Below are 13,793 nucleotides of genomic sequence, written 5' to 3' on the forward strand. Positions count from 1 at the left end.
TGCCCTCCAAACACGGGCCTGATGCACAGGCCAGCCCCACACATCCCCCCAAAGCCTTCCTGTGGCTCACGGCCCCGGTGCTTGAGCCACATCCTGAGTTTTCTCTCCTCCCTGGGAGCCGACTGCTGCCAAGCGCCTCTGACGTCCTGTGGTCGTCACCGACCAAAACCCGCCCTGTGTCACCGAGGGAACACACGCTGTGTCTGCCCCGCTCATCGGGAGCGTGTGTGTCGTCCGCGTGGGGCAGGGCACAGAGCTCCCCGCAGGATTTCTGATCGTAAGAGGAGCGCGGGTCACAGAAACGCCCGGGCAGGCAGAAACGAGCTGAGCTGCCTGCTCAGCCGTGCGTGCAGGAGGTGCAGCAGGGCTCCCTGCACTGCCATCCCCGAGGACACCAGCCAGCCTCGGGGACAGCCAGGCATTTGTGACAAGTCCCCCTGTGTGGGGATGTCTCTATTAAAGGCGTTTCTACAGCCCAGCAGCACGAGCAGAGCAGTGTTTCGCATGCACGTCCATGCTTAAATGCATGCCCAGGCAGGTAAAGCCCCAGCAGGGTAAAGGCAGCTCTGCTGAGCTAGAAAGAGTTCATTCCAGGTTTGCTTGCCTCTGCACAGGTTTTACTGAGGAGATGGGTGTATCCAAACACTGCCCAGCTTCTCACGTGTCCCTGCCCGGTCTCCATCCATCCATTAATTGCATTCGGCCAGTCTCTCCACTGCTGTTCCCATGCTCTGACGCACTCTGCCTCGCCTTCCAAATCAGCGAGGCTCTCAGCGGCCAGCCAGGCGCTGGCACCAGCTTGATTTATTCAGTGAGGTTAAATGAGACGCAAGCATTTCAGGGTGTTCCCCTTCAGATTCCTCCGTCAGCAGTGAAGCTGCCCCATGCCTGCTCCGCTGCTGCACCACGGGGTGCTGGGGCACCTCACCCAGCTCAGGAGCAGCTCTTGCCCGTGGGCTGGCGATGACAAAGCGCTGCCACTCATAGCCACGGCTTCATCCCACAGCCCTTGCAGGTTTGGTGCTTAAGAATTGAAAACACCCCAAATTCCATGAAAGGGGAGCTTTTCTGTGCTGTCTCAAAGCCCTGTGTCCAGGGCAGCGATGCTTAGCTCAGCCAGGCAGACACTCACCAATGACTCTGCGCAGGGAACAGCGCTACCAAGCTAACACAAAGCTTCCATCCGTGTTTCTCCTGGCTCGGTGGTGCTGCAGCACACTTTGCTCTGAGCACAGGACAGCAGAGGATGGACACGCTTGCACCAGGGCTGAACTCCGGCCTCTGCATTCCTCCACCCGGCTCCTGGGCTGGGATGCTGAAGGCCTTTTGCTTCAGCAGAGTTGCACAACAGTTTTTTTTTATGAGGAAAATTCAATTACAAAAGTTATTTGTAAGCCCAAGCGCACCAGTGAGCATTTGAGAAACATGAGCTGCATGGCCCAGAGCTTACCGGCTGGCCTGGGGTCAGCAGATTACCTTGCAGCTGGGTTTTTGCTGCTGCTTGCAGGGACTTGAGCAGAAGAATTTCCAGGAGATTAAATGAAAAGGCCGGGCAGTTTCATAGAGTAAAATATCTTAATATTTATTGTGTCTCAGGACAAAAGAATTCTACTCAATACACAAAATGAGTTAAAGCAGCATATAATACTGACAATCAAGTCACAGCTGACTCGGTGCAAGGACACCTACCAAGGTAAAGGCACCAGGAGCTACATCACCAAACCTCGCTACAGCTTACAAAGAATCGCTACAGCCCGTACTTAAAAAAGTACAACTCTAAAAAAGTATATAAAACCCAGCATGGGGATGAGAGAGAGCTTGGCAATAAGCCGAGACCTTGCTGAGCAAAGAGCTGCAGCAGGCAGGGCAGTGCTGAAATAGGGCAACAGCCCCATCTGAAGAGGAAACGTGTCCAGTGAGCGAGCCTGAACAGTGAGGGGATGCCGAGGGCTGAGAACAGAGGTCAGAGATGAGAGAAAGCGCTGCTTTCCCGAGGGAGGCACTGGGTGAGAGCAGCTCCTGCCCAGGAGCATCCCGTCCCACGTGGCCACCTCGCAGGGCAGCCAGCGAGGGCTGCGGATGAGCAGCGGCTGCTGGAGCACGGCGCTTCAGCTTTCAGCTGAGGGAAGAGCCCGGCGCCCGGAGGAACGCAGCTACTACAACCACCTCGGCTACGCTAATTATCCCACTCAGTGGTACAGCAGAGTAGTGTTAGGACAAGTCCCTGAGCGCAGCAGAACAGCTGTTGCACTCGTTTCTATGAGCTAGTTGAGAAGAGGATCAGTCAATTCAAAGCAAGTCTTCACGAAGCAGCGTCCAGAGGAAAACTGGAGGTGGTGCGGTCTTCCCCGACACAGAGAGCACGAGGAATACCCTGCCGTTCAGAAGACAGTGTTAACAAACATGGCATCGGGAGGCCCGCATTTATACACGGCACAGGATGATGCAGCAGACAGGGCTTAGCAGGAGCCCACTTGCACAGCTCAGCAGGCAGTGGCAAGCTGCAGGTGACAGTGGCAGTAGCCAAAGACAGCCTGCTCCACGGCTCAGGGGGGAGGCCCGGCGTTAATGGGACAAGAGTAGATAAATCAAGGATCAGGAAGCATTAGCAGGACCATGAGAGACCTGCCTCCGCTGTCCTTGACCTCGAAGCGGTCACCTCCCCCTCACTTCCACCCCATCCATCACCACAGGAGCACCCACGCTGCCCACCTGCTGCTACAGGAGCACACACAGCCGGGAGAAGCTCGCAGCAAAGCAGTGCCCGACCCGACACAGGTACACCCCCAGCTCATGTCACGGGACAGACGTACCTTGGTCACAGCCACAGCACGCTGGGGGCCAGCTACACCATCTCATACTGATTGTTTGTGATGTACTGGGACAGGCAGCAGGCGAGAATGATGCCAACCAACTGAAAAAAAAAATAAATAAAATAAAAAAAAATAGAAAAGACACGCTAGAGGTGGCCCAAAACAGGACTTTTTTTTTTTTTTTTTTGGAGAAAGCCTGAAAAATCGCTCCAGAACATCAGGCACTTCCATCTGAGTTTTATAACATGCAAAGATAGGCAGTGGGGATTTACAAACCACAACACGGGCTGCTGCGCCCCGCTGCAGGGAAAGGGAGAGACTGAAGCAGAGGATCCTGGCAGGCATATGCCAAGCAAGCTCCTCGCAAGCAACGCTCCATATCCCATCCTGTTACATTTTGCTTTACGAAGCATCTACTGTTATACAGTAATTTCAGAGATTACACAGATATCAGGAGCGTCACAGCCAATTACACAACCACCAGAGAACAGCAACCACCTCTCCCCGTTGCAAGGACAGCGGGGAAGCAAGGTTGCTGTTTCCCATCAACAACACACGGAGGACGCGCTGCTGTTATCGCAACGTGGCCTCCCGGCCCCGGCACAGACATTCAGGGCTGGATCCTGCAGGAGTTTGACCTACACAAGCCAAGTTAGAGGCACATTTACATGATTGGCCCCTGCTGGCTGCACGACAGCAAACACTTGCTGAACGGGTGATAAAAACCAGGAAATGGCTACAATTCCCCAGCCCAGCATTAGCTGAGATAATTGCACGGCCAGAGCCGGGGGAAGCAGGCAGCTCACCATTTGCGTGTCAGTCACGTCTCAGCCACCCCATGCGGAGCATGGTGAGCAGAGCACAGCTCACACCACCGCGGGAGGAGCACAGAGACCGGTCCCAGCTCCCAGCCACAGCTGAAAGCGTTTGCTAGCACAGACTGCAGCCAGAGCCCCGCTGTCTGCAGCCTCTCCCCCATTTTACTGGTTCTGTTACAGGAAAGGCAGGGTAACATGCTTGTTCTGGCAGCAGTATCCTGGTGAGGTTCTGCACCCTCCCCTGGTGCTGTTACCTGTTGGTCCTGTGCCTCAGAGGTCACCCCACTGCTGCTGGGTGCTGGACCATGTAAAGAGCGAATTCACTTCCCTCCGAAGTGAGGGCCTGCCACGCTTGCTCAGCAAGTGCCTAGCACCTAGAGCCGAGCAAGTTTCCAGAAGCCAGCTAAATAAGGGCCAGTTGCACACCCTGCAGCTCCTGCTGTGACACATCGGATCTGGATTTCCCAAGCGCTCAGCCCTATTGTGCACAGCTCCTTGGGAAAGCCAGGCTATAGCATTCACCGTGCACAAAGCCCAGTTTAGCCAGGAACTCAGGGGCAGAGGCCTCTCGTTTCCTGCTGGGATCTGCCTGTCAGATTACAGGACACTAAGCACATTGTTGCCCGAAGCCCCTGCAGGAAGTGTCCTACAGCACAAAGTAAACTGGAGGTTGAGGAGCCAGAGGGGGAGGAAGCAGTTGCAGGTTGAGGTGGTGTGTGGGGTGTGAGGTGCTCCTCCTCAGGGCCAACAGCACAAGGGATACACGCTCCGAGGGACCCAGCTGCACAGAAGGGAGCCCACAATGATTCCCTGATAAAGGAGGGGCACTAAGTATTTCCCTCCCAACAGCGAGTGCAGGGACTTTATCCAGGGCAGCACGGGCTTTGGTTTTTCTTTAAGTCAGCTGTTGCAGAAAGGAGCTCTTCCCAAATAACCCGGGATCAGGGGAACAGAGTTGGTGCTTCAGCCTTGGGTTTAAAGAACCCTGGAGATTGCACAGGGGGTGAGGTTAAACACTGGATAGCTGCAGAAAAGCTGTTCCTCTCTGGCTGAGACAGGCCGTGCCTTTTGTACACATACATATCCTGCACAGAAATTGAATGCCTCTGGAGGCATGCTAGCCTCACTCCGCACTGCTCCCGTGCTAGGCAGCGGAGATTTACCTGAAAGCACGCGATGCCAAAGGAGATTCCAGCCACAACGCTCATTTTTGACTCCATCGTTGACGTTACCAGGAAAAAACAACCCTGCAGGGGACAGAGAGCAAGCATGTGGGCCCACTGCTTTCCTTCCCCCAAGCACCAACCTGCCTCTCCCCAGAGCGCACGCAGCTCCCGGGGAAGACGCTCTGGTGCAGGAGGCCGAGGTCCCAGGCTCCCCGCTGGCCCGCCACCCTCCTGCCTGGCTGGAGCAAAACCACCCCGATCCACACGGTGAGATCAGCACCCAGCCCAGCGCTATCAAAGGCAACGCCGCCCTTGGTTTTGCTCAGTGTGAGCGTTGGGTTAAACAAAGTGACTCAGCAGAGGAATGTCCTCCGCGTAACCCCCTCGCACACATCACGAGGGATCCCCGCGGGATGAAGTCACCTGTGCTCACCGTGGAGCAGGACTTTGCACAGCAGCTGAGAGACGTCAGCGCCCTGCAACGAGCTTGACCAGGAAGTTACCTCCTCATTTACCCGTTCTCCAAAATGCACAGCCCCAAGTGCAAATACTGGGGGCAGGCTGGTCCCTGACCTTCAGGGAAGGAGCAGGGGGGACTTTAGAGGGGAGTAGAGGCTCGTTCTCACATATTTTGTGCCTATACCCATCCCAGAGGAATCCCTGAGCCACAGGGTGCCTGCATCTAGAAAGCAGTTCTCCCTTCAAGTGAAGGCCAAACCCTTCCCTATTTACCTAGCTCTCCCTTCCCCACCTCCAGGACTTGCAGGGGATTTTTGTGAGCTTAACTTACATCCACAAACACTTTCAGCTTGGCTTTATTTGGGTCTCTCAGATCCTCCACTGAGCAGTCGTCCTGGTTCTTGCAGCAGCTCCGAGGGATTCCCCTCTGGGCGAAGTAATCGGTCTTCTCCCAGTCTGAGTAGTTCTGCACCCCACAGCAGTGCAGCTGGAGGGGGAAGAAAATTTGGGGAGTATGGTCATGCCAGCCTACTGATCCCCTAGCTCTACAAGGGCTCTTGCAGCTCCTGTGTCTTTACCACTCTATATCTCAGCTCCCATCTAGGAACTGCCCATGACCTCATGCTCATCTCTTCCCTCAAACAGCTTTCCTCCCAAACTCAGCAGCCTTCTGACCCTCACCAGGATGCCCTAACCTTACAGACAGGGGCTGCCTGTGCTCTGCATGTGGCCAGCACTCAGTACACCCTCCAGAGACCCTCCCGGCAGCACTCGCCAGCCCTAACTCAGAACAGATGCTTCCCACGGGCACCCACTTATCCCTCCTGCAGGCAGCCCTGCCGTGCAAGGAAACAGCAAGAGGGCCCCAAACGCTCCACCTAACGTCCCGTGGTGCAAAACTAGCACTGCGATGGAGGGGAACACCCAGCTGGTAACACCCAGGGGCTCGGAGGATGCAGGTGGGCGAGACGTGCACACCTACCCACCAGGAACCAGGAGGCAGACAGGGGCACTCACGGTTCTCTGGATGGTGTCGACCGCCTCACTGTGCTGATCCGCTGTCACGTTGTAGTTCTTCAAGGCCAGGTTGAGGTTGCTCTCAAAGTTTGTCTTGATCTGCAAAAGAGAGGTCTCAGCAGCTGCAGGAGGAACACAGTGCCGTGGTGCTGTCCCCCTCCTGCGTGCTTGCGTGCTTTGGGAACTGCAGCTCCCAGAGCCACGGCCCCACAACGCCGTGGCCCCACGTTAGTCACCTCTCGGCGACGGCAGGAATGACTCCGGCCACAGCCTGTGGACATTCCCCAGGAACCCAGGCAATTAAACGCTCTAATAAAAGGCAGGCTTGTATCCCTGCGGTGGCGGGGATGCCGCGTGTAATAACAAGGACCTACACGGTGCCAACTCCCCCTACTAGCAGGTTGCTCCACAGCATGAAAACGCTCGGAGGAGCTTTACTTACAGAAAGCGAGCAAAATGACACTTTCAGTTGTACTTCGGAAGGCAGACCGAAGGCAAGAGTTAAGGTCCAGGGTCACGCTGCTCATGCTGTCAGAGGCAGAGGGAGGAAGGCTGCCTCCAGCAGATGCAGCCCCTGCCCTCGGGATGCCAGACGCTCAGCCTGGGATTTATGGGGTCCTGATGGGGGCCAGGCTGCTCATCCAGCCACACCGACCCCATCTGTAACTAGGCAGTGCCTCCATCCCTGCAGGCAGTGTGTGGCTGAGCCCCATGGGGTCAGCCCAGCCCAAGGCACCCCAGGGACCTGACCCATTGGCACCGGCCACCCCACAGGGTGGGAGCAGCCGCCCCCGACTCACCTCGTGCCTGAAGACAAAGCCAACGACGGCGGCCACCAGGACGATGAGGAAGATGAGGGACAGGAGCATGGCGTACTGCAGGCAGGAGGAGAGGGCTGGGACGGGCGTCCCGGTGGGACACGGTCCCTTCCCTGCCCCCCCCGTCGGGCACCTACCAGCTTGAGCATCCAGGTGCTGCCGCGGCAGGTGGCGAAGCAGCCGAAGGTGCCCAGCAGGACCACGACGACGCCGGCGCCCACCAGGACGAAGGGCACGTTGGTGGCCTTCTCGTCCAGCAGGGAGAAGTAGACGGCCAGGCTCACCCTGCCCCAGACGCCCACGGCCAGCAGCACGATGCCCGATACCTAGGGAAAGAGGGGAAGCCGCTGAGATCGGCGCCTGTCGCGACAGGGCAGCGCGGCCGCGACGCGCCCGCGGGCTCGGGCGGGACGGGACGGGACTGGATGGGGCGGGACGGCCCCGGTTCGGCTCTCACCCAGAAGACGAAGGTGTAGGTGAGCAGCACGCTCTTCAGGCAGGTGATCACCGGCTTCGTCTGCAGCCGCCGCGACGGAGACGCCATGGCCGGGCCGGGCCGAGCCCCGCCGAGCCCAGCCCAGCTCCGCCCCGGCCCGCCCCGTCGGGGGTGGCCGCGGCCCGCCCCGAGCCGAAGCCTCCCGGGCGGGGCCGAAAGCTCACGGAAAAGGCCGGGCGAGCCCGAAGGAGGCCACCTCCCCCCGCACCGCCCCACGCGTGGGCCCCATCGGAGGGGCCCACGGGGGAGGGCAGGGGCAGCGGCGGGGATCGCAGCACCCCCCTCGTGGGGCTGCCCCCCGAATCCCGGCAGCTGGAGCAGCAGCCCTGCTTGCTCGGCCCGGCTGTGTTACTAATTAGCGCGCTAATTAGCTTTGGCCACCTAATTAGCGCTTACCTGCCCGCCCCGTCGGGGCGCGGGGTGCCCCGGGGGTCGCAGCCCCCTGCCCGGCTCCGTTCGCTGCCGGGGGCTGGGCTGCAGCTGGGAGCCAGAGCCCAGCTGGAAGCGCTCGCCCCCGGGCCTGGGTTCAAAGGCTGGGCTTCGTGGCGAGGTTCCCTCCTCTCATCGCAGCCTCGGCTCGTCCCGCACGAGCCAGCCCTTCCCCGGTGGAAAAAAAAAATTAAAAAAAAAATAAAAAGGGTCCTGATTCCTGTGGTTTTGTCCTCATTCTGCCGTCACCGGAGCTCCCGTTGCAGGAGTCTGGCCAGGCTGGTGGGAAGCTCCTCCGCTCGCTCCCTCTCGGAAAGCGGCTCCTGGCTCTGCTGCTCGCAGGGAAACATCTGCAAAGCTTTCGAAGCCTTGGAGAAGCAGAAGGTGCGCGGAAAAACAGGCAGCCCTGGGATTTATTGCTTTTGACGATCTCGTCGTTTTGGGGCCTGACTCACGCCTTTTGAATGTTTGGGATAGGCAGCGGAGGGGGAAAAAGTGGGTTTGCTCAGCAGAGGCAGCGCGGCCAAGCGGGAGCGTGAGCCGGCGGTGTAGGGACGGGGCGAAGGAGGGAGCCGCGTGCCGATCCGAGCCTGTTCCCGTCTTTGCAGGAGGCCTGGCCTGGCCCCGGCCCGCTGCATGGCGCAGGAGGCGGCCCCCGTCCTGCTGGTGTTCCTCACCAGGCTGGTGTCATCCACGTGGCACGAAGGTGGGTGCCGTGGGGATCGCGGGCTGCCACCTGCACGGGTCCCCTTGCGGGGGCCTGCAGGGGGACAGAGAGCGGTGGGGCGGGTGAGGGTGGAGGCGAGAGGCTGGGGGGTGGAAGGAGAGGGGTCCTGGTGCTGTGCCGGCAGGGAGAGCATCGGGGCTTGCTCCTCTGGGCCCCGGGGGGGGGGGGAGAGGAGAGCAGAGCTGACACCGCCACGGGGCTGGGAAGCATCCAGAGATGAGCAAATAACCAGCCTCTCCATCACAGCCCGGCTTGTGAGAGCTAAACTTTTCCGTTGACTCCCTGCTCCCGCTGGAGCCATCGGCGAGCAGATGTCCGCCTGGATGGAGAGCTCAGCCCCAAGCCCACCCGCGGCTGGGCAGCTGGGCTGGGGCTCTTGTCCTCCCTTCCCCTTCCCGATCCCATTCCCCTTCCCCTCGTGGTGCTGCCAGGGGATGCTCCTGCTGGGCTGGGGCTGTCCCAGGTGAGCATCTGCAATGATATGGTACATCTGCTAGGAAGGGGCAGCCCCCCGTGGCAGCAGGCAGCCCCCAGGGCCGTGGGGCAGAGCCACACAGCCCTGCTTGCCGGGTGGGAGCCCCGCTGCTGGCCCCGCTGCTGGCCCCGCCGGTGCCAGCCCTGGTGCTGGGCTCCCCAGAGGCAGCCGTATTTCTTTGGCGCCAGACAGCGTGGGAAGGGCAGCAGGATAAAAGGCTTTGTGGAAACGAGTGGGTGACTTCACAAGTTTGTGGGAAGCAGAGGGGGGAGTCGCCCTGTAGTAAGGCTCTCGTAGGAGAGGTTTGCAATAAAAGTTTCCTCCACGTGACGGAGGGGCTGCGGGTTGGGTTGGCCTCGGCTTTCATCCCCCCCCCCTTTGCCAAAAGCAGGAGGGGGGAAGGGGAGATGGGTGCTGCCAGGCTGGGTAGTGCCCGCAGCACAGCACGGCCAGGGGACGAGCCCTCCCAGCCCCAGCAGCGGGACCGAAGCAGGGGGTGCAGTGGGATGGGCTCCCCGCAGCAATGGGGGGGCGAGGAGGGGGCAGCGCTGGCGGGGGCCAGCGGAAAAGCGGCGGAAACGTGAGCTCAGTGCTGGGGAATGCCGCGGCCGGCCGGCGTGCCGAGGGGCCGCAGGGAAGGGCGCCAGCTCTCTCTACGTGCAGGGCTTCCTCCCCAGCCCCCCGCGCCTCCCTGCCTGCCCCCACCGCTCGCTTTGCCGTGGGGACATCGGGGTTGTGCAGGCCAGAGGGTCCCCGCCGGTGCGAGGCCCTCACTGGGCTGTCCTCCCCCTGCCCATGGGGCCAGGGGCCGCTCTGCACAGCAGGGGTGGCGTGGGTCCAGCAGCTCCGGCCAAGCTCCTCCAGCACCGTCCCTCCAGCAGCTCCGTCCTGCCCTGGAACGCGAGGGCTGCATCTCTGCCCGGCCCTCTCCAGTGAGGTGAGGAGAGGCAGAGCCTCCCTTGCTCTGCTGGGACGGGCAGGAGAGAGGTTTTCTTCCTTCCCCCTGGACCAGAGCTGGTTGTACCCATGGCACAGCGGCAGGGAGAGTTCAATAGGATCGGTTGGAGGATGGCTTCCTGGCAGTGAAAGGCCGGGGGTCTCTGCCAGCCTGTTTCAGGCCAGCACCCATTTCCTGCAGTAATCACGTCTGCCCTTGTGGCTGTTTAGTCTGCGGGCTGGTGCCAGCGTGCACCACGTCCCTGGGAACGGGGCTCATTGTCTGCCCTGCTTAACCCTTCCCAGCAATGCCAGACCCAGCAGGGCACTGGGACAACAGGGCAAAGTCAAACTGGAGGTGAGATTTCCCTCTGGGGACTTGCAGGACAGTTTGGGACTGGATTGTGCTGCTGCATGGGGAGGCAGCATCACCTGGGCTGCACGGCCCCCTCATCTCTCTCCCCCTCGCCAGGGTCCGGCTACTACACCGCTGAGAGCCACACCAATGAAGTGTACGTGGAAGAAGCCCCCCCTGAGCCTGCCCTGGACTACCGCCGAGGTAACAGCACCCCAGGCCTATTCCTCAGCTCCCCATGGGGAAACCGAGGCACAGCACAGCCGAGTGCCTCCCTTCCTTCCCTTTACCCCCCCCCAGTGCCCCAGTGGTGCGCCACGCTGAACATCCACCGCGGAGAGGCGACCTGCTACTCGCCCCAGGGGGGCTCCTACCGCAGCAGCCTGGGGACGCGCTGCGAGCTGAGCTGCGCCCGCGGCTACCGGCTGGTGGGGCGCAGCGCCGTGCAGTGCCTGCCCAGCCGCCGCTGGTCCGGGATGGCGTACTGCCGACGTGAGTATGCCGCGCTGATCCGGCTCGCCGGCCTCCCCCAAGGCATCACCAGCCCTGCTGCAGCCAGCCCCGGGCGCTTTGCCCGCTGGCACGGCCAGCCCAGCCTCTTCCCTCTCCTTTTTGTTCCGTCTGGCCCAGAGATCCGATGCCACGTGCTGCCGGCGGTGCTGCGGGGCTCCTACGTGTGCTCGGCCGGAGTGCAGATGGATTCTCGCTGCGACTACACCTGCCTGCCCGGCTACCAGCTGGAGGGCGACCGGAGCCGCACATGCATGGAGGACGGGCGCTGGAGCGGCAGCGAGCCAATCTGTGTAGGTAAATTCTCACCCTGCCGCCCTCCCAGCCCGATGCTGCTGGGGCACGCACCCCCGTGGGCAGGGCTGCCCTCTGTCCCCTCTGTGCCTGCAGGCGTCACCCCCAGTGCCTGACCCAGGTGCTGTTAGCCTCAGAGCTCAGGCTGGTGCAGGGCACATCGCTCCAGGGCTGGCACTCGGTGCTGGCGTTACACCAGGCTTTGCTTGCTGCGGGTGCCAGGCTGTGCTCAGCAGTTGTGGGGTTGCTGGGCACTCAGTGGCCTGCTCTGGTAGCACAGCCCCGACATCCCCAGGTTCCCCAAGCTTATTTCTCCTTCCTGTGGGCAGATGTTGAACCTCCCAAGATCCGCTGCCCGGATTCCCGTGAACGGATAGCAGAGCCAGGCAAGCTGACTGCCACGGTGTACTGGGACCCACCACGCGTGAAGGACTCTGCCGATGGTGTCATCAAGAGGTGAGCACGGAGGCGCTGCTGGCATCTCCAGCCAAGGCTGGGGGCTGCATTGGTGACAGCTGAATGTCCCTCCTGGGGCCCTGATCGAGAAACCCATCTGCTGGCTGCAGGGTGATGCTGCGGGGCCCAGAACCTGGCTCAGAGTTCCCTGAAGGAGAGCACGTGATCCGCTACACCACCTACGACCAGGCGTACAACCGGGCCAGCTGCAAGTTCAGGATCCGTGTCCAAGGTGAAAAGGGCTCCCTCGGGCTGCAGGCTCCCTCCTCCCTGCCCGGGGCCGTGTCCTACACCCCTAGCCTGCTCGGCCGCCTGATCTCACCTGGCCTCCTCCTTCGCAGTGAGACGCTGCCCTGTGCTGAAGCCTCCGCAGCACGGCTACCTCTCCTGCACTTCTGATGGCAACAACTACGGTGCCACGTGCGAGTACCTCTGCGACGGGGGCTACGAGCGCCAGGGCACCTCCCTGCGGGTCTGCCAGTCCACCCAGCAATGGACAGGCTCCCAGCCCCTTTGTGCACGTAAGTGGCGAGGGGCAGGGGAAGAGAGGGTGCAGAATGGCATTTCTCCTTGTGCTCACGCGCTCGCTTCGTGCCCCAGCCATGCAGATCAACACAGCTGTGAACTCGGCAGCCAGCCTGCTGGATCAGTTCTACGAGAAACGCCGGCTCCTTGTCATCTCAGCCCCCGACTCTGCTAACCGCTACTACAAGATGCAGATCTCCATGCTGCAGGTGAGGCCTCGCACCGCCCCCTTCTTGTGCCCCGCCAGCACCCTCTCACCACCTCCCCTTCTCCTCTGCAGCAAGCCACGTGTGGGCTGGACCTGCGGCACGTCACCATCATTGAGCTGGTGGGGCAGCCCCCGCACGAAGTGGGGCGCATCCGGGAGCATCAGCTGTCTGTTGGCATCATGGAGGAGCTCAGGTACCACGGGACGGGGCAGGCTGGCTGCAGGGTACGTGGCCCTTCTGGCACGTGGCCCTCAGGAGGTAGAAGCAACCACCCTCAGGAGGGCCTGACCATGGCTGGGTGGGGTAGGAAGGCTCATCCCCAAAGCAGGGGCCCCGGTCCTAACCACCAGCTCCCCTCTGCACCCCCAGGCAGTTCCTGCACCTCACCCGCTACCACTTCAACATGGTGCTGCTGGACAAAGCGGGCACCGATCGTGAGCGCTACATCTTGCCCATCAGCCCGGATGAGATCTTCGACTTCATCGACACCTACCTGCTGAGCGAGCAGGAGGCAGCCCAGCGGGCACAGAGCGGGGACCCCTGCGATTGAGGCAGCGCCAGGGAGACCCCTGCCACCCCCCTCAGAGGACGGACACCTTCCTTTCTGCTTTTCTAGTCGCCCACTGTAGAGGAGGACCGGGATGCCAAGGACTTCCAGAGGGAAGGGAGCCACTCTCAGGCTGCTCTGGCACTGAGAGGTGAGCAGGGACACAACGGGACAGGGGCCACGTGCTAACAGCGTGCCCACTGTGCAGCAGCCAGGAGCCCCCGCTGGCTGCAGGGCAGGATGCCTCAGCCCCAGCCAGGACCACACCAGGAGATGCTGGAGTGCCTCTGTTCAAACTCCAGGGCAGGAGGGAAAAGGGAACCCAGCGGGAGGACAGACTGTGAACATGTGAGTGCCCCAAATCCTAGGAAAGCTGCCAGAGCAGAGGAGGGAGGGGAGGGAAGAGCAGGCAGGGCGATGTTACAAATGCCTCTATTGCAGCAGCTTCACCCTCATCGTGGCCGTCCTCACCTCATACACAACTTAAACCTGCTCCCTCCCTGCCTGGGCTCAGTCCTGCTGGCCAGGCACTGATGCCAGGCTCCTGCCAGAACCATCAGAAAGCCTTTATTAGTAGCACATGGCCCCATGCTCAGCAGACAGTAAGAGACATCCAGTGCACAGAGTACCCCCGAGGCTCGTGATCTGCACCCTACCACTTGCTTCCCCTTCCACCCAGCACTGTGGCACCCTTCCTGGGAACTATGTTGGCAGTAGAATATTAAACTTGAAATTAATAAATT

At 60.8% G+C, this 13,793-nt stretch overlaps 2 protein-coding genes across 3 annotated transcripts; one reads left to right on the top strand and one right to left on the bottom strand.

Annotated features, from left to right (window-relative positions):
- Positions 1-1,567: 1,567 nt before the first annotated feature.
- TSPAN6 (tetraspanin 6) lies at positions 1,568-7,677 on the bottom strand. The gene is made up of 8 exons (XM_082771199.1): positions 7,549-7,677; positions 7,229-7,417; positions 7,074-7,148; positions 6,274-6,372; positions 5,588-5,743; positions 4,795-4,878; positions 2,814-2,914; positions 1,568-2,374 (listed from the first exon to the last, which is right to left on the bottom strand). The coding sequence occupies exons 1-7, from the start codon at positions 7,633-7,635 to the stop codon at positions 2,846-2,848; spliced, it is 759 nt and encodes a 252-aa protein (XP_082627325.1). The 5' UTR covers positions 7,636-7,677; the 3' UTR covers positions 1,568-2,374; positions 2,814-2,845.
- Positions 7,678-7,905: 228 nt separating this feature from the next.
- Positions 7,906-13,777, top strand: SRPX2 (sushi repeat containing protein X-linked 2). 2 transcript variants are annotated; one of them, XM_082771208.1, is made up of 11 exons: positions 7,906-8,400; positions 8,625-8,722; positions 10,627-10,713; positions 10,810-11,001; positions 11,140-11,316; positions 11,643-11,769; positions 11,880-12,001; positions 12,111-12,290; positions 12,370-12,503; positions 12,575-12,696; positions 12,873-13,777. In XM_082771208.1, exons 2-11 carry the CDS (start codon positions 8,653-8,655, stop codon positions 13,051-13,053), a joined length of 1,392 nt encoding a protein of 463 aa, XP_082627334.1. In that variant the 5' UTR covers positions 7,906-8,400; positions 8,625-8,652; the 3' UTR covers positions 13,054-13,777. The 2 variants fall into 2 exon arrangements, with proteins under 2 accessions (XP_082627334.1, XP_082627335.1); XM_082771209.1 differs by lacking the exon at positions 7,906-8,400 and having other exon boundaries at positions 8,528-8,722.
- The last annotated feature ends 16 nt before the right edge of the window (positions 13,778-13,793 follow it).

This window comes from Aythya marila, assembly GCF_965140915.1.
Source record: "Aythya marila genome assembly, chromosome: 13".
Lineage (NCBI taxonomy): Eukaryota > Metazoa > Chordata > Aves > Anseriformes > Anatidae > Aythya > Aythya marila.